An 18,858-nucleotide genomic window follows, 5' to 3' on the forward strand; every position below is an offset into this window, starting at 1 on the left:
TTTGCTTTTTGTACGTTATTATCAAAAAATTTTTTCGTACTTTATTTTCTGGTCTTTGGTTAAATATTCGCGACTTTTATTTTGCTTACCGGAGCTGTCGTGTGGTGACGTCATAAGAAGGCGTGCGCTGCCGCTCGGTTGAGGAAGATTGAAGTGTTTGTGAGAGGTAAATAAAACCATTAAAATGTTACTGAAGCAAATTTATATAATATTAGAATATTTTAATACTTTATTGTGAAGTACTGAGAGTCGTTTTCTTGTACAACGACACTGAGTTGCGTTTGGTCTCTGAAAGAAACATGAACACAAAAAGAACAAACATGATTTACTGTCTCTTTCAAACCATACAGAAATGTATGTTTTTGTAAACCTGCAGATGATTTTGTACCAAGTTTTGTAACCTAATTTTGTTACGTAAGATGGTACCAGAGTAAAATAAAACAAGGAACGTGAAATAAAACACAAACTGTTTCAATCTAAACAAATGCTAGGTAACACTTTACAATAAATGCAATTTATTAATATACTAAATGCGTTATATACACATCAGTGCAACCCAACAGCTGTTATTAAAATACTGTTTTTTTTAAACATATTGGCAGTAATAAATTGGGAAATATTGCTGTTTTTAATGGAAGGCTATTGCAGTGTTTTCTAGTAGCAGTATATCATATAGCACTAAACCAATTATTGAGAATCCCATAACAGTTAACCACTAATATGAAAATTAAGAAATTAAACTGAAATCTGTTTAAAACCACTTTGAACATCACAAGTGCTGAGGGTTTGTGTTGTAGACCACAGAGTAAACAGTGTCATGTTATTACATTGAAGTTTCTGTCATTGTTTATCCTTTGTGTTTATTTGATCATAGTTCATCTATAAATACTGTGAAGAAGTCAAACAAGCAGCTGCTGTCACAACACATTCAACTACTCTACTATTCTGATCCACTGTTGTAATGATGGAGTGTGTTAAAGAGGAGACTGATCCTGAATCATTCACAATAAAACCTCAACATACTCAACAACAAAGAGGTTTGTGTTTAATTTTCATTTATCATTAATAACTGTGTGAAGTTTATAAGATGCTTTTTGCCTTAAAACCGTAACTTGTCAGTGGACATTGCCTTCTATCGATCTGCAATGTGTAATTGCACATCGAGGCGAACAATGATTCAGAAGTATAAACAAATATGAATGTATAGGTTCTACGCAAAAGTATAAATAGACCTGTAGGCTTTTTTTGTTGTTCGAGACAGTCATCTACTATTGAATGGTATAGAATATGTTAATTTGGGATTTGCCTTTTTTTACAATTGTATTATTCGTTAGCCTATTGTGTTTATTTCAGACTTGTTGGAAGTGAAAGAGGAAGGTCAAGAACGCAATGAAATTACGGATGAACATCAGGACCACAATTTCATGACTGACAGCTGCTCAGAAACTGATGAGAATTCCTCTCAAGAAAGAGTTGTTTTTGCATGCCATCTTTGTGCTAAGACTTTCTTAAAAAAAGAGTCCTTAAGCTATCACCTAAAGATTCACACAGGTGAGAGGCCTTTTGCCTGCCCTCTATGTGATAAATGTTTCATCAGTAAAGCAAAACGTAATACTCACATGAAGACTCACAGTGCTGAAAGGCCGCATGTCTGCCCTCAATGTGGAAAGAGTTACACATTTAAAGGATATCTTAAGAATCATATGATAACTCACAGTGAGACAAAGCCTTTCTCATGCTCTCATTGTGGAAAGAGTTTTTCACGTAAGGGATTCTTAAAATCTCATGTGAAAATCCACTCTAGTGAAAAGCCGTACACCTGCTCTCATTGTGGAAAGAGTTTCACATTTAAAACAAATCTTCAGGAGCACATACGAATTCACACTGGAGAGAAACCTTTCACATGCCCTCAGTGTGATAAGAGCTTTACACAACAAGTAGATCTTAGACGTCACATACGAATTCATACAGGTGAGAGACCTTACTTGTGTCATCTGTGTGATAAGAGTTTTACACAAAAAGGAGCTCTTAAGTATCACATTCGAGTTCATACAGGTGAGAGACCTTACTCATGCCATCTGTGTGATAAGAGTTACATACATGCACATGATTTCAGAATTCATCTGCTGTATCACTCGAATGAAAGGCCGTTTAGCTGCGATCAGTGCGATAAGAAGTTTGTTACAGCAGAGTCGCTGAAAAGGCACCTACTGACTCATTCAGATGAGAGGCCGTATTTGTGTTCTGTTTGTGGGAAGGGGTTTATATGTGTCAGGAGTCGTAATAGGCACCAGAAGGGACATGCAGGTGTGAGAAACCATGTGTGCTCTGAGTGTGGAAAAGCCTTTATGAGAAGCACAGCCCTAAGGCGGCACCAAAAGATCCATGAAGAAAAACTCTAAAACCCTTATCTCACAGAGAAAACTGCTGTCTGCAAAGATCAACTTCAGTCTTCAGGTCCAAGCACAATGAAATGTAGATAAACCTCACAACTGAATTACTCCCAAAAAAATTATTGCAATGCATTATCCCGAGCAGGGTTCCTTGATAGACAGCCGTGGACCACTTTTGGCCCGCTTCGAAAAAGGTTTGGCCCAATAAACTTAAATATCATTGTAAAGGATTGTTATGACAAAATTTAGTCCAAACATTAGAGGTATGAATTGTGAATAGGTCTTTACTCGCAGCTATACAAAAGCACATGCACAAAAGCTTGCGCACACACACAAATGCGCACATTATTTTTGTGACCCATTGAACCAATTATAAATGGGGATTTGTTAAATGGCCCTTGGCTTTGTGTTGTTGGCAAAATTTGGAACATGGTGAAAACTAATTGAGGAACCCTGATCTAGAGTATGTTGTTTTAATGGAATGACATTTTTATGTATAGATACCTTTAAATAAATCATGCAACATGTATAAGCTTGATGCAATTCTTTGCTTTTGAATTGATACCTATTATAGGTGAACTTCATGAATGATGTTTTTTCCTGTTGGGAATCTGCCATGTCCATCATTATATATATTTATATATTATCAGATAAAATCCTGGGCAAAATCTTCTTATAATAGAGTTGTTTTTTATCAGCCACAATTAGTGGCTCTCAATTATGTAATAGCTTTTATAACCTACAAATTAAATGTGATCAGAGACCAAACAGATGCTCTCCAGATCTTTCACATTCTCCAGGACTCAATTAGTGTTTTCTCCAATATTAAAGTGAATAAAATAATTTATTAGATGGGTATATGTTGTTTCTCAAATATATATCTCATTTCCTTAATTTCATTTAGGTTGAAATCTTTTAAAATATAATGACGTCTAATTCTGTTTGAATGAAGTCTCTCGATGAAAATACTTCTAATATATTTGTTGTTGCATTTATAATTTTTTATAGAGTAATCCAAGACAGGGGGTTGGGAAAGTGAATGTTACAGAGTAGTGTGAAAGAATTCCTTTTACCAATAATAATATCATGCTTGACTTTTATTTGATTTATTTATTTATTTTTTATTGGAATGTCATATGTACAGTACATACAAAAAACAGGCCTGCAATAGAAAGAAAAAACTACAATTGTCAAAGGCAGACACATTGCACCATACACAGTTACAGTTCAAATATGAAAATACAAAGAATATAAATAATGAAAAAAAATGAATTAAAGAATGGAAAATAAATAAGTATTGGTAAAAATAAATAATAATACTTTTTAATAATGTTGACATTAACAATCGACTTTTATTTTGTTTCCCGGAGCCTGTCGTGTGGTGACGTAATAAGGAGTGCGCTTCCGCTCGTCTGTCGGATGAGAGAAGATTGAGGTGTTTGTGTGAGGTAAATTAAACCATAAAAATGTTACTCAAGGAACTTTAGATAATATTAGAATTAGTGATGGCGAAGTGAAGCTTTCTTGAAGCAGTGAAGCTTTCAACCCAATTGTATCGGAAAAAGGTTTATTACTCGAAGCTTTTCAAATCAGAGCTCAATGAGGACCTCTGCTGGTGAAAGTGCTGTTTCACAACATGTTCCACAACCAAACAACGTATTAATTTAATTATAAAAGCAAAACTTAATGGATTGACAAATTAAGGATAGATTCATAAATAAATGTAACACTATATTAAATACATGACCAAAGCATGTTCCATTTCATGCGAATGGTACTCCAAACAAAAAAACAAATTAAGGATAGACCTTGTCTCAAAAGTATAAAGTGTGAACCAATTAAAAAATATATCATGGTATTAAGTGGTGCAGAAAAGGCTTTTTACTACTAATATATTCTATCATAAACTCACTATACAGTAATCGATTCCGTGTAATGCAATACTCCAATACAACCCATGAGGGCGCGCCGCGCATCGCACAATTCTAAACCTTTGAATCAGATAACGAAGCAGTCACGTGGGTGTGTGTGAAACGAAGCTTCGGACGTCATTGGTCACGTGATTTTGCCAGAACGAATCAAGCTTCGATACAAAGCTTCAATGAAAATCGGTTCGTTTTTTTATGGAAGGCCAACAGGGCAAAAACGTGTTAAAAATACGTGTTAACACGCACTACGTGTTAACGCGTAAATCACGTGTTAACACGCACTACGTGTTAACGCGTTAGTGCGTGTTAACACGTAAATCACGTGTTAACGCGTACCTACACTGTTTTCTTTACCACCACCTACTGGTGTGGAGCTTTGAAAACACAGAAACAAAGAAGGCTTGGATATCACAGGATGTAATCTAAAATATATTTTGAGCATTTTATAAAAGCATTAGTAGGCTACAACTACATATTTTTAAACAGTTAACTATAATCATTCAACCCTTGAAATTCATGACCACTTTCACAAATTTCTTCAAACTATATTTTTAAATACACTTTAACTTTATCATGTTTCTAAAGCCTAACTGGTAACTGACAAATGAAAACAGGACATTATGTTTTCACAGGTCAACCCATATGCATTATATTTGTTTGTTAGTTCCTTTGATAACTACCTTAAGTCTTATGAAGCTGCTATTGGTTTAGATAGCTTTATAGTAAATATAGTAGTTTTGCTTTATCCTTCAAAGTATAATTGATCAATTATAATTTTTTTATTATCATTAGACACACACAGGAAAAAACAATAAATAACACTGGTGAGGATCATATACGTCCTCCAGATGCTGTGTTGTCTGTGTAAAATGTGTCGCGGTTGTAAAAAGAGGAATACTATGTGAATGAGTCCTTTTTCTTAGGATGTTTTTATCTTTGCTGGAGATTGAGCAAGCAGTACTGTAGACTCTAAATACTCATCCTTTTCAGTATTGTTAGGAAAACAGAGATGTATACCATAGTTTAATGTTGCATGTGCAAATAAACAGTTGTTTTGATATGATGCTCTCTATTTTCCTTGGCTTTTTTCATAAGGGTTAAAGTGCCTGACACACTACTAGTAGAATACATTAGGAATGAAAAAAGATACATGATGCTTTTAAAATAATATAATATTTAACTTTTATTTATGCCATAAAACAGTAATTACTAAATTTAAGACTCAAATTCCACAGGAAGAAATATCTTTGCATTTACATAGCATTTCTTCATTTAATAATTGATTAGTTCGTAAATTGTTGAGGAGACAGGAGCTTTGCAGCATCCAGATGTGATAAGGAACATGGCCCTTCCATTGTATGGCACATCGCATGGAGTATGAACTACCCTATCTTATGTGATTTTGTTAAATGGTTTATGAAGCCTTTAATGGACAGTGGTCCCCTGCTTCAAAAACAGCAGACCTCCAACATCAAGCTTAGCAGAGCTGGGGTGGTTGGTGAGAATCATTTTGGTTGGCTGAAGAAAGATGGTGATGACCTCAGAAGTGCAATGCCTGCAACACATAAATGGTAAAGTTTATTGTGCTGCCCTGGGAAATGGGTGACCTAGGAATGTTAGTATATGTAGGCTTAATGCACATCACAGCCTGTAAACTGTTAAGTCTTATAACTTCATACAATCAGAATGTACTGTAGTAAAAACATAAATGAAAAAGAAAACAGAACTTTATTACATGTACTCTAGTAAGAATTAGGCAAATTATAATGGAATATAAACTCCAAAAGGATTTTTTTTGCTCAGTTATAAATGAATCTTATTTAATATTTGATTATTAATAAAACCCATAAACAACAAACATTGGCAACAAAGTCATATAATTGTTTTCAACCAAAAACATTGTAATAGGTAGTATTGACATAGGAAACAGAAATACAGACTCTCTAAAAAATGCTAGGCCCATCATAAAGACAACTGTGTAACTAGAAATCAATATTAAAAGGTATAAAGTTGAGACCTTACTTACATCACTTGGTCAAAAAAAAGTCACAGACTCAACTGTAGGCACCAAACAGTTTATTGAATGGGCAATGAAAATCTCTATTCCAGAATGCAGAGACTCACCAAGCAGCAGAGTGGCACTAAATTGAGTCACTGCTCAGAATGGCACCTTGCAGAAAGAGTCAGAGTGCAAGGCATCAGTCAGGAAATGTTATCAGGGAGAGCAGCGAGGCAGGCAGACGGGATGAAGAGAGCCAAAAGAAGAGCCAACCGATTTAAAGCTAGGCATAGAGAGGGAAGATGAGGCTGGGAGAACGGGGCAGATGGCATCAGGGCACAATCTGGAGAGAACAGAGAAGAGTCAGAAAGAAAAAGCACTGACAGCGCATCTCATAATTAATGAGATGATGACTAGAGGGAGGGGAGGATATAGCTGGGATACACTGCATGATTTTTGGCAGTCCCAAATGAAAGATTACCATCATTTGTGGCAATTTCTGTGATCGTGGCTCTTCGGTGGTCCTATGTCGACCAGCGTACCAGTATTTGTTTAACACTAGCACATTCTGGTGACATTGCACTTAACTGGAGTCACACTCATCACAACCTATGAGTCAATAGGTGTCATCATTATACAGTCTACATGCTTGTCGTACCCAAGTTTAAATGATCCATGTCGCACAGTGTGATAAGGTAATGATATTATAGGAGAGCAAAAATCTTGCAGTGTATCCTGGGCTTAAGACAATGACTGGTACGTGCATGGCCACCTGTCAAAACAAACCAATGACAAAACACACAGCGTACAAAACACATAAACAGAAACAACCGATCAGAACAAAGCTGTGACACACTTTTAGCTATAGTATTCAATCACATACTGGTTGCCCAAATTCATTGATTGTTTCTATCTAATGAAACAGGTTTTGGAATGTTTGGTGTGATGGTTGCTGTATCGGCCAGGTTAACAAGTGAAAACTCTTCTGTAATCAAGTGCTATTTGGGGCTGAATATTTCATTTAGTATGAAAAGTAAAAGTTACACTCTGATTTTGATCTAAAATGCTTAAAAATATCTAAATTAAGTGCAGGTGCAAAGTCATAGATATATTCATTTGTGACAGTTCTACTGTTTGCACTTGAAATAAACACAGACATGACATGTAGATAATAAAAATCTTTAACAAAAATATAATCTGAAAAAGGATAAAGATGTTTTAACAATTTAAAACAAAACTGTTTACTAATAATAAAACAGACAATAGCAAAAAGAATAAGCATGCATGTTTAAGTTAAGAAGAATAATGAGCTTTTTAAAAAGTACTTGTATGTCCAGTTGTGCGGCCTGGAGTACATTGCTTTGCATGTAGTCCTATAAGGATCGCTTGGTCTTCTTGAATATATTAAGTCTTATAACTGGTTCAAGTATGCATTCTCTCATCAGGCACACTCTTACAGCCTCAGGGTGGGTCATTGTTCATAATTTGGTCATCTAAATAAGATTTGGTCAATCTTGTGCATAAACACTGGGTGAATAATCTGTGAAAGACAAGCATATAGAAAACCATAAAAAGTTGCTTGTATAAGTAATAACTAGAATCAGATTTGTTTTTATGATTTTTGAAACAATGGTTATTCAAATGTAAAATCATAGTATTAATGTAAAATCAACAAGGAAATTATATAGATCAACGTACTCTAATAATGCTACACAGTAGGCCTACAAAGGAATATAGTTTCCCTCATATTTGAACAGATCTGTGTTATTAACTATCTTCCCAGTTTGTCATGAGTCATAACTTTATGTTCATATTTTTAAATGAATAACGAACACAACGCATTCATTTAAACAGCACTAAAATTTTACCTCACTATATTGTCTCCATCTGGGAAAGCCTGACACTGTTTCCACTAACTTATGTTATTGCAGTTATAAAGACTTTTGCCCAAGGCCATTTACATGACAAAACTGTCTTCTGTTGTTACTGCTGCTTCTTTTGTGTTTGTATTCCTCCATAGTACTTTTTGGCTCTTCCGTGTGGTTACGTTACCCTTCCGTCAGCGTACCTGGCTTATGATGGCTATGAGGTAAGCTTACGGCAAACTCGACGTAATGCTTGGATCACTATATCATTAATTATTCACACAATGACAGTGCCTGTCGTAACGCATTCGCTGCAATATAATTATTCATAAGCTTGTGAGCGAGCACTTACCTAATGCTTACGATGAGCTGACGTTACGATCTTCATCTTCTTCTTTTGGTTTAATGGCGGGTTACGAACCAACTTTAAAGGTGCATACCGCCACCTGCTGTGATGGAGTGTGAAAATAATGATCTGCCTCTTCTATATCCTGTTATATAACACACTATTCTTAATAAATCTCAAACTGCATTTGGCTTCCTGATTTTGGATCTTCATTTAATAAGTTGGCTATAGTAAAATCATTGCATGCTATTGCTTGTAAATCTTCCTTTAAAATACGACTCAAAATGATAGTGGCGAAGAAGTCATCTGCCATCTTGTGCTCATTAGTGGTAACGACATGCAATGCACAAATGACTAAAACGAGTTATTGTTTTTAAAGCCAGTTTCATTGAAAGCATGGTTTACCGACAATGCATTAATGATCTTATCATTTTAATAATATATTAATAAATCTATGTCCAAAGTTAAGAATATGAACGCAAAACACTAAATGACAAACAAAGTGGTGTTTTCCCGGACAGGGGTTTTCTTAAACCAAGATTAAGCCTAATTAGGAAAAAATAAACAAACATACCTTACTAAAAACATTACTTGTGTGCATTTTAAGGCAAAACAAAGAGCACTGATGTATTTTAAGATATGTCATGCATTTTTTTTTTAGTTTGTACAGCTCTTACATTTATTTTAGTCTAAGACTAGTCTAATCCCTGTCCGGGAAACTGCCCCTAAATTGCTCCCAATACAATTTTGCTGTGTTCTCTACTGTACATTGATTGTACTGATTATAATCCAAAGGTCAGACGGGCCAAGTAATCCCCACGTCATCCATTATAAAGGGAGTTTTATTGTGCAGTGTAGCCAATTTCTATACAATTTAGTCCAAGTTTGAAAAACCTTTTGTTTCCATGTCACTCAGAAAGTCATTGTGATGTCTTAAATTAGTAAGCAAGCAAAAACCATTCAAACGTTTTAGCCTATAAAATGAATTACCTATAAAAATGCAATTAAGCATTTTAATGTAGTTTATTAATCAACATTAATTATCATGATTATCGAGGGCATAATCAAAAATAAATATTTTTGTTTTATTCTTGCAGCCCCCTGTAGTGAGTAGCCTATCTGTCTCATATCTGCTTGGAGTTTGAAAGACTCTTCTGATGCTTTTCTATTAAGTTTATTTACATATTTGAAGTAGTCTAAAGCTAAGTCTTGATTACTTTCATTTTGTGATACTTGAATTAGGTTACTGCATCTCTTTAAGGTTATTTGTAACTGTACTGGAATTATGTTGAAGTAGTTCTCCCAACCCTGTTCATACTTACACACAAATATAATAACAAAATTACAGAAATCAAAGTATAATCAGTTCAATGTAAGAAGTTATTATGATTACTAATAGAAGTGTACTCTTTGTCCTGTTATTTTCCTTACCTTGCCACTCAGTCCTTTAGGTTAGGGTAGTTGAAACTACTTCTAATTTCAGCAAAGCTCCAGAGTTAAATCAACACTGCTTAGATCCACACCCAAGGTGTTAAAAATTACCACAGAATTTTTTGTATTCTTCCTACGAACTATCACAATGCATCAAGACAAACAATAAAATGTTTGGGGTCAAGTGCTCAGCTAAGTAAAGGTAAAACTAATCACTGTTAGGATGACTTCTTCTTTTTATCTTTCTTGTTAACAGCAAGTGTTCATCATAAATATTCATTTCATTATTTAACTTATCCTAGGGGCTTATCCTAAAATTATTAGACTAAAATATATGTTTGGGCTCGCTTAATTTAAAAACAATTGCACTTACGCTTTTACTTTGTATCAATATGTGAAACAATGAATTGATAAAAGGCTGTTAACAGTTACCAAAAAAGCTTAACTTCTTAAATATAACATAATATTTACATCATAAAATAATAGGCAGTCATGGTCCAATAGTTAGAGTCGACCTTATAACCTGAGAGTTTTGCTGGTTCGAGTCTCGCGGCTGACAGGTTGCGACTGAGGTGCCTTGAGCCAGCCACCTGTCTCCCAGTGTTTCCCGGGCACTGCAGTACTGCTGTGGGTGTGTATGTTCACGACGTGCAGTGCGTGTTCACCACTCACTTGATAGGTTAAATACAGACGTCACATTTCAAGTATGGGTTACCATACATTGGTCATTATGTCACTTTTACTTTTCCTTAAAAAGGATCAGATGGAAATAAACTAAAGGTGAAAACAAGAAAGCACTTTTTTTTAATTCCAATCAAAGCTATAGACATGTGTTTTATTGCCATTCTTCTTTTTTTCCAGTCATCACATATGCATTTATTCATTTAGCAAATACATTCATCCAAAGTGTCTTATAGATCAGAAAATACACAGAAAAAAAGCATCAAAAGTTTATTACATTTGCATAATTGTTCTAGTATCTGCTGCAGAGTAGTTCTAGTTACTATGACAAAGAAACAGTCTGAGCGTGACTAATCCATTGGAAGCTTCAGATTGATCTATGACACATACTTTCTGATATGGAAACTTTGTCTGAGGCAACGCGTGCCAAAAAGTAAAAAAAAAAGCTTAAAAGGTTTGTAGTAGAGAGCCTCCTTCAGACAAAATAAGATTATTAATTAAACTCAAAAAGCATGTTTTAAAGCCTAACTGCTCTATACAATGACATTGATGTTCTCCCATTAGGCCATACATATAGAGTTCCATCTGATGTTCATATGCTAAATTGGTTGTAATTATATAGTGTGGTATTGCTACACTGTATTATTAAGGATATGTGTATGACACTAGTGAAAAACAAATTTTATAAGGCATTTATAAACTAGCTGAACTAGCTTTAAGTGCAATCAGATCATGATGGCAGGTAGTCCAAAGACTTCATACATAGAACATCATAATGTGTGTGTGTGTTCACAAATGATGCAGATGTACCATCTGTGAGGACTCTGCCATAATCTGGTTTGGTAATTATATCTAGTTGTGTATGGCAGGGTCCTGACAGTGCAATGTTTTGTGTGGGAGAGCGTGGTTTTGATATTGTCATATCAGACCACGTTTGTCCCATGTCTTGTGACTTTTCCCCGCTCCCTTGTATTCTCTTGTCATTGTGTGTTATTTTTCCCCGCTCCCTTGCATTTTCCAGTCTTTGTCTTTTGTGTCTTGTTTAGTCTAGTGTTCTGTTTTCATGTATGTATATTTGTATGTGTGTATGTGGGTGTGTATGTGTATATATGTATATATGTATATATATATATATATATATATGTGTATGTGTGTATTTGTATGTATATATGTATGTATATGGCATCCATGCATATATATGTATATGTGTATATTGTATGTATGTGTGTATATGTTTTTATATATTTGTATATATTTATATATATAAATATATTTATGGTTTTGTCTTGTTGGTACTGTGGTTGTCTTGTGTTTGTATGTGTTTTACAGGTTCACGTGTGCTTCCCTCACAGGTGTTCCTGTTCAGTGTGATTGCCTCCTCTCGTCTTCCTCACCTGTTGCTTGTTATCCTCTCGTCTGATCTGTGTATTTAATCCCTGTGTGTCTAGTGTGTCTTTGCAAGTCCGTTTGTCGATGTACTCGTCTGTACTTGTCCTTATACTCACTAGTTACTAGCTCTGCTAGTTTGAAGGCTTGTCTTGTCAATCTTTTGTCAGTTTTGCCCAGTTTATTGTTTTGTTTATTTGGCCACGCTAATCTGTGCTTTTGCTGCCCAGGATTTACTCTGAGACTCTGTGTTTTCTGACGGCTCCCTGGACTTTTGTCATCTGTTCAGACTGCTGCTCTTTCTGCCGGCTATTTAGGACTGCTATTATTATCTGCAGCAGCGGACGCTCTCTGCGGCATTGCCACTGCCCAGGAGGAGGATTCAGTAGGAGGGTCCTTCCCCACTGGAGCTGTCCAGCCTCTCCCGTCAGCACCACTAACACTCTGTCTCTCTCTCTCTGCCCGTCGCAGGATCTTTCCTCCTCATCTGCCACGGGTGCCGGTTTGCCGGACTGTCTACGGATTTCCCTGTTGTGTCATTGTGGTCATAGACTTATTGTTGTACAGAATCTCTCCCACCGTTCGTCTGTCGGGCCGGAGCCCGAACGTGTGTGGTTCGTCGCCCCCAGTGTCTGTGTGTGTGCTCCTCGCCCCAGCCGTCTGTCTCGGAGTGGCCTTTGCGCCCAGACGTGCTTTTGTCTGTTTACATTCAGTATCATTTAAATAAACATTTTCTGTTACTCTGCTCTGGGATCTCTCCGTGTGTTTATTCCTGACACCATCTGCTTGAGCATACATTCCATTTACGTTCATAATCTTGCTATTAACCAATTGTTATTAACATAAACTTAATTAGATTACCTGTGGTTAAGTAGTGTTTAAAGAATTTTTTCTTGCAATATTAATCATCCTCTACGGTTTATAAGAATTGTGTGACACTACTGTGTCATCATTTAACACCTATGTTTTTAAGAATATAATTATTTCCATAGGCAGGTACTAAAAGAACAAGACATTAGACACAAAGTAAATAGAAATTGGGACTATTGCCTAATTCACAAAGCTAACAAAATTATTTATAACAAAATAAAATGATACTATAATTATTATATATAGTCCAAGCTGTAAACTATTTATGATCATTATTCACTGTTAATTACTTTTAAAAATATATATTTAGGATAAAATACTTCAATTTACAATCCTATCTATCTGTCCGTTCAGTGTATTTAGGTCAGATTCGCCACACCACTAGATGGTGGTAAAACTCCATGTCCATGATTTCTAACGCGTTAACACGTGATTTACGTGTTAACACGCACTTACGCGTTAACACGTAGTGCGTGTTAACACGTGATTTACGCGTTAACACGTAGTGCGTGTTAACACGTATTTTTAACACGTTTTTTCCCTGTTGGCCTTCCATATTTTTTTGACACACGCTTCGGAGCTTCGGTGTCACTAGTAACATCACTAATTAGAATATTGTAATACTTATTGTGAAGTACTAAGAGTCGTTCACTTGTCCGACTGCAATGCTGGTGATTTTTACATAGTTTTGTAACCTTATTTTGTTACATACGATAATAGAGTAAAATTAAGCAAGGAATGTGAAATAGAAACATAAACTGTTTAAATAATGCTAGGTAAAACTTTACAATAAACTCAATTTATTAATATACTTAATATGTTTGTTTTTAGACCACAGAGAATACAGTGTTCTGTTATTACATTGAAGATTTTGTCATTGTTTACCCTTTATGTTTATTTGATCATAGTTCATCTATAAATACTGTGAAGAAGTCAAACAAGCAGCTGCTGTCACAACACATTCAACTACTCTACTATTCTGATCCACTGTTGTAATGATGGAGTGTGTTAAAGAGGAGACTGATCCTGAATCATCCACAATAACACCTCAACATTCTCAACAACAAAGAGGTTTGTGTCTAATCTTCATTTATCATTAATAACTGCTGAAGTTTGTAAAGTGTCAGGCTTTGGTTATAACATCATTAGAGCTGTATAATATTATAGTGAGATTTGAAACCCCTTCTTTCAGCTCCAGTCTACCTCACTATTGTTTAAAAAATATATAATTTAAATGGCTGTGGACCCTGCGAGAAGGGATTTATATAAATCATACATCCCATTCAACAGCAGCATTTCAGAAAGAACTATATATAATTAATATTAAATCTAATCAATAAAAACGCTTGCAGTTAAAATATGAAAGTACTGTAGTGTCGAGAGCCTCATACTAGTGAGATTGTCCTATCGTCAGCCTATAAGATGAGAGGGCGGGCAATAGTTTACCTATTTATTTGATAATTTTTTACTAATTTATTTTATTTTTATTTATTTATTTAGTCGGGACAGTGCACATTAATGAACAGTCTAACATTACTGTAAAGACTGTAAATGAGCCAGGTTATAGCATAAATGCTAATTTTCACCTTTAGTCCCGAGGCAATTTATGACAAGCCACTGGATTGGTAAACACAAAACAGAAAATGCTTTAACCAATAAGGGCAGCTGGCAAAACTTTCATTACCGCAACCTTCTTAAACATGATGCCATTAATCAGAGCGCATTTGTTACTGGGTTTCCATCCAATCTTTCTAAATTTCACAATAACAGAAAATTAAATTAATGTGAATTAGGTGCGTTACCATCCATTTTTTTTTTAGCGGATAATGGTGGTATTGCTAACATATTACCAGACGTAAACAAAGCAATAACCTGAAATGTTAATGACAGAAGCCAGAGTCATAACAACCAGTGTTGGGGAAAGTTACTTTTAAAAGTAATGCATTACAATATTAAGTTACTCTCCAAAAAGTAACTAATTACGTTACTTAGTACTTTTCATGGAAAGTAATACTTGCATTACTTTTAAGTTACTTTTGCGTTACTTTTTCTTACTTGACTGAGGCCTGATCTTTCAGGCCTTGCAGGTGTTTTTTATAATCGAGAAGTTTTGCATTCAGAAATTGCAAAAATGTCAAGCTCTGGCCTGCCTTCTCCGTTTCTAACTTAAACTGTTACAGCTCAGGCGTGCATGCATAGAGTGCGTAATTCTACGTTATACATGATTTTTTTAATCAAATTAATTAAACTGAAAAGTAACTTGCGTTACTTTTTTATAAAAGTTACTAAAATATTAATGTGTACATTTATAAAGTAATGCGCTACTTAACTTGTTGCTTCAGAAAAGTAATATTATTACGTAATGCACGTTACTTGTAATCCATTACCCCCAACACTGGTAACGACAGGTGTGTGCTGTAATACAACTTTTAACTATTTAAAGGGATAGTTTATCTAAAAAATGAAAATTCTGTCATCATTGATTCCCCCTCATGTTGTCCTACACATGTTGAGTTTCTTTGCTTTGTTGTTTACAAAAGAAGATATTTTGATAAATTATGGTAAGCAGGTACAAATTGACTTCCATAGTATTTGTTTTTCCTACTATAGAAGTCAATTGGTACCGTCAACTGTGTGCTTGCCATCATTTTTCAAAATATATTGTGTTCAAAAGAATAAAGAAACTCATACAGGTATAGGACAACATTAGGGGGAGTAGTAAATGATGACAGAATTTTCATTTTTGGGTGAACTGTCCCTTTAAGCTGCATCAGACGCACAGAAACAGACATGGTTGCAACTTATGTATTGCTGTTCTTGTGTTGCTATAATTGCTTCTATTGTTTACCACAGTTTGGATAAAAGCGTCTGCTAAATGACTAAATGTAAATAATGATGTAACGCAGTTACTAACTCTGTTACTATTTGATAGAAGTAACTAGAAACTATAACTAATTAAATTTTGAAAGTAATATTGCCATCACTGATTGTGACACATGCAGTTTTGCAAATTTTGAAAAGATTCACTTCATGTTTGGATGGAAACCCAGCTACTGACTGGTGAGCATGAATAAAGTGCCTTTTAAAAATATACTTGTTTTTTTCATGTTTGTAATATTGGCAGTCTTTCCTCAAGATTTCATTTAATTTTCAATTTTGGCGCATATTTTGTGGTTTTAATTTTAATTTTATCATTTAATTAATTAATTTAAAATTGACAGAAAAACACCACAAATAGTGTCCTATCCTAACAAATCATACATCAATGGAAAGCTTACTTTTCACCCTTCATATGACGTATACATTTTCAAAAATTAACCCTTACTTGGTTTTGTGGTTCAAGGTCACATTCTAGCCAATACTTTAACACAGCACAATATGAATACATACATTAGTTGCCAGTGTTTTCTGTGTCGGTACTCTGCAACTACGTCAGGTCACGTCAGCAGGTCAAGGCGCATAACCTGCTCATGAATGATTATGAGACACCGTCATGCTATCAATGTACTATAGTTCTTCGCCGCTTCAGAACCTGTGATGTTGACATAATCTAAATTTTGAGCCCAGAAGATGAAAATAGTGCAAAAAAGCGAGATGACGTAGCTTTGGGTCAGTAGACTAAGAGTATACCCTCATAATGCATTGTACGTTGCCAAATGCATAAATGTAAACATAATGGTATTGAATATGACAGAACAATTATTTTCTTGGATTCTGATATTAAATTGGAATTTGCTTTCTCATTTGACAATTTTTGAAATGTAACTGTGTTTATTTCAGAGTTGGTGGAAGTGAAAGGGGAAGATCAAGAACGCAATGAAATAAAGGATGAAGATCAGGATCACAATTTTATGACTGACAGCTGCTTAGAAACAGTTGAAGCCAAAATTGTTTTTGCATGTCATCTTTGTGGTAAGACTTTCTTAAAAATAGGGTTCCTAAAACGTCACCTAAAGATTCACGCTGAGGCGCCTCACACATGCTCCCAATGTGAGAAGACTTTCAATCATAAATGTCAACTTAAGTATCATATGATGAGTCACACAGGTGAGAAGCCTTTTGCCTGCCCTCAGTGTGAAAAGAGTTTCACAAGTAAAGCATATCTTAAGAAGCATATAATAAGTCATATAATAACAAAGCCTTTCTCATGCCCTCAATGTGATCAGAGCTTTGAACTACAAGTACAGCTTAAAGATCACATAGAAAGTCATACAGATGAGAGGTCTTTCTCATGCCATCTGTGTGGTAAAAGTTTTAAAGACAATGTAAAACTTGGGTGTCACATCAGAGTTCATTCAGATGAGAAGCCTTTCTCGTGCCCTCAGTGTGATAAGAGTTTTAGACGGAGAGACAAACTTAAATGTCACATACGAATACATACAGGTGAGAGACCTTACTCATGCCATCTGTGTGATAAGACTTTTAAATATACACAAGTTCTGAAAGTTCATCTGCTGTTACACTCGAATGAAAGACCTTGAATGAAAGTTTATGAGGACTGTGCATGACTACTCGAATATTCAATCTTCAATAATTATTCAAAAATAAAAAAATGCCATTTGAATGTGTTTTTAACCCTTCCACCACAGGGTTAAGGCTACTGCTATATAACTGTACTGTCTTTTATAGACTGGGACTGCATCATGATAGATTTGTTAGCTTCCTGTTACTATACTTTATTTTCTTAATACACTGCAGGGCTAATCGAGATGAAAAGAAATGGAGAACAATTATCATATGCGGTGCTCTGTGGAAAATAAACTGGATATTTAACAGCTAACCTCTTGGCGAAGTGTTGTTAAATGAAGCTTGTAACTTTGCACATTAAGCAGTAATGTATCAAGCTTATGTCATTTGTAAAATAATGTTAAATTGAGATATTCTTGATAGATCTTGGTATTGTTCTTACCAGATAACCACTGAGCCGGCATTATTGTACAATAAACGTAGCAGGTAGGCTAAATATTGTTGTCTTTCTTCACAAAAACATGTCAGACTAATAAAGATATTTTCTGTATTTTTTTAAAAGAAAGAAATATTTCTTTACAATGTTTTCAATAGATATTTGGATATTATATTACTGAAAAAGGCCCATCCCCAGTGATAAGAAGTTTGTTTCGGCATTGCTGCTAAAATCTTTTGTTTGTAGAAAAAGTTTTTTTATCGCTCAAAAAGCTTAATGAGCACCAGAAGAGGCATAGAGATATTAGAAACCATGAAGGAAAACCCTGAAAGTGTTCACATTGTAGAAAGAGTTTGGGTTTGGTAAGCTGATAAAACACAAGTTTTCTAAAAGAATCTAACAGAAAGGTGCTACTCATAAAGAGTGAGCAAAAGATCAACTTCAGTCTTTAAGTCCAAGCATATGATGTGTAATACAGATAAACATGTTATTTTAATTGAGTGATTTTTTTTTGTATAGATTTTTAACTCTACTTTTAAATAAAACATGAAATATGTATGAGCTTGTTGTGTTCCTTTTCTCACAATTCACTTTTGCGTTTATTTGTAGATGATAGGTCATTATTTGTCCTGTTTTTTTTCTTCTTCTTGGAGCCTGTCGTCTGGAAAATAAATTTTATACTAGTTAGATAAATATATATCATTGGAAAGCTCTATGAATGTAGTTTTTATATTTCAAAACCTCATCCTTTTTTGCAGTAGTAATAAAGTAATTTATTAATTTGTGATGAGAGTATGCAGCAAACCAATGACATCTAGTGGCCTTTGTTGATCAAACCAGTAAAAGTATGAGACAAACCTCTTTTTTGGAAATTTTACCTTGAAATTTTAATCTAAACCAGTGTAAACATATGGCTTTAATTTTTTGTATGTCTGGCATGAAACATTTTCATTTTTATAATTTTTATATGCGAAGACATACATTATTGCATTATTTGTATTTATTAAAATAAACTTAATCTGCTTTAATTAAATTTAAACGCTTTTTTATTTAATA

The 18,858-nt window shown here is 34.7% G+C and overlaps 1 protein-coding gene and 1 long non-coding RNA gene across 3 annotated transcripts in view; one reads left to right on the plus strand and one right to left on the minus strand.

Moving 5' to 3' along the window:
• The window catches only part of LOC135743821 (uncharacterized), a 36,657-nt gene extending 18,504 nt beyond the window's left edge, over positions 1–18,153 (plus strand). The window contains exons 5-9 of the mRNA XM_065261683.2: positions 1,335–2,396; positions 8,341–8,409; positions 12,319–12,455; positions 12,501–12,643; positions 16,680–18,153. Of these exons, the coding sequence (XP_065117755.2) occupies positions 1,335–2,396; positions 8,341–8,409; positions 12,319–12,455; positions 12,501–12,643; positions 16,680–17,380 (2,112 nt within the window). The 3' untranslated portion in view covers positions 17,381–18,153. The remainder of the gene's footprint in view (positions 1–1,334; positions 2,397–8,340; positions 8,410–12,318; positions 12,456–12,500; positions 12,644–16,679) is intronic.
• LOC135743815 (uncharacterized) lies at positions 5,487–8,688 on the minus strand. 2 transcript variants are annotated; one of them, XR_010530587.2, is made up of 4 exons: positions 8,538–8,688; positions 7,646–7,860; positions 6,446–6,663; positions 5,487–5,876 (listed from the first exon to the last, which is right to left on the minus strand). It is a non-coding gene; the product is annotated as an uncharacterized lncRNA (long non-coding RNA). The 2 variants fall into 2 exon arrangements; XR_010530588.2 differs by lacking the exon at positions 8,538–8,688 and adding an exon at positions 8,189–8,531.
• Positions 18,154–18,858: the final 705 nt, after the last annotated feature.

Source organism: Paramisgurnus dabryanus, chromosome 2 (genome assembly GCF_030506205.2).
Source record: "Paramisgurnus dabryanus chromosome 2, PD_genome_1.1, whole genome shotgun sequence".
Classification (NCBI taxonomy): domain Eukaryota; kingdom Metazoa; phylum Chordata; class Actinopteri; order Cypriniformes; family Cobitidae; genus Paramisgurnus; species Paramisgurnus dabryanus.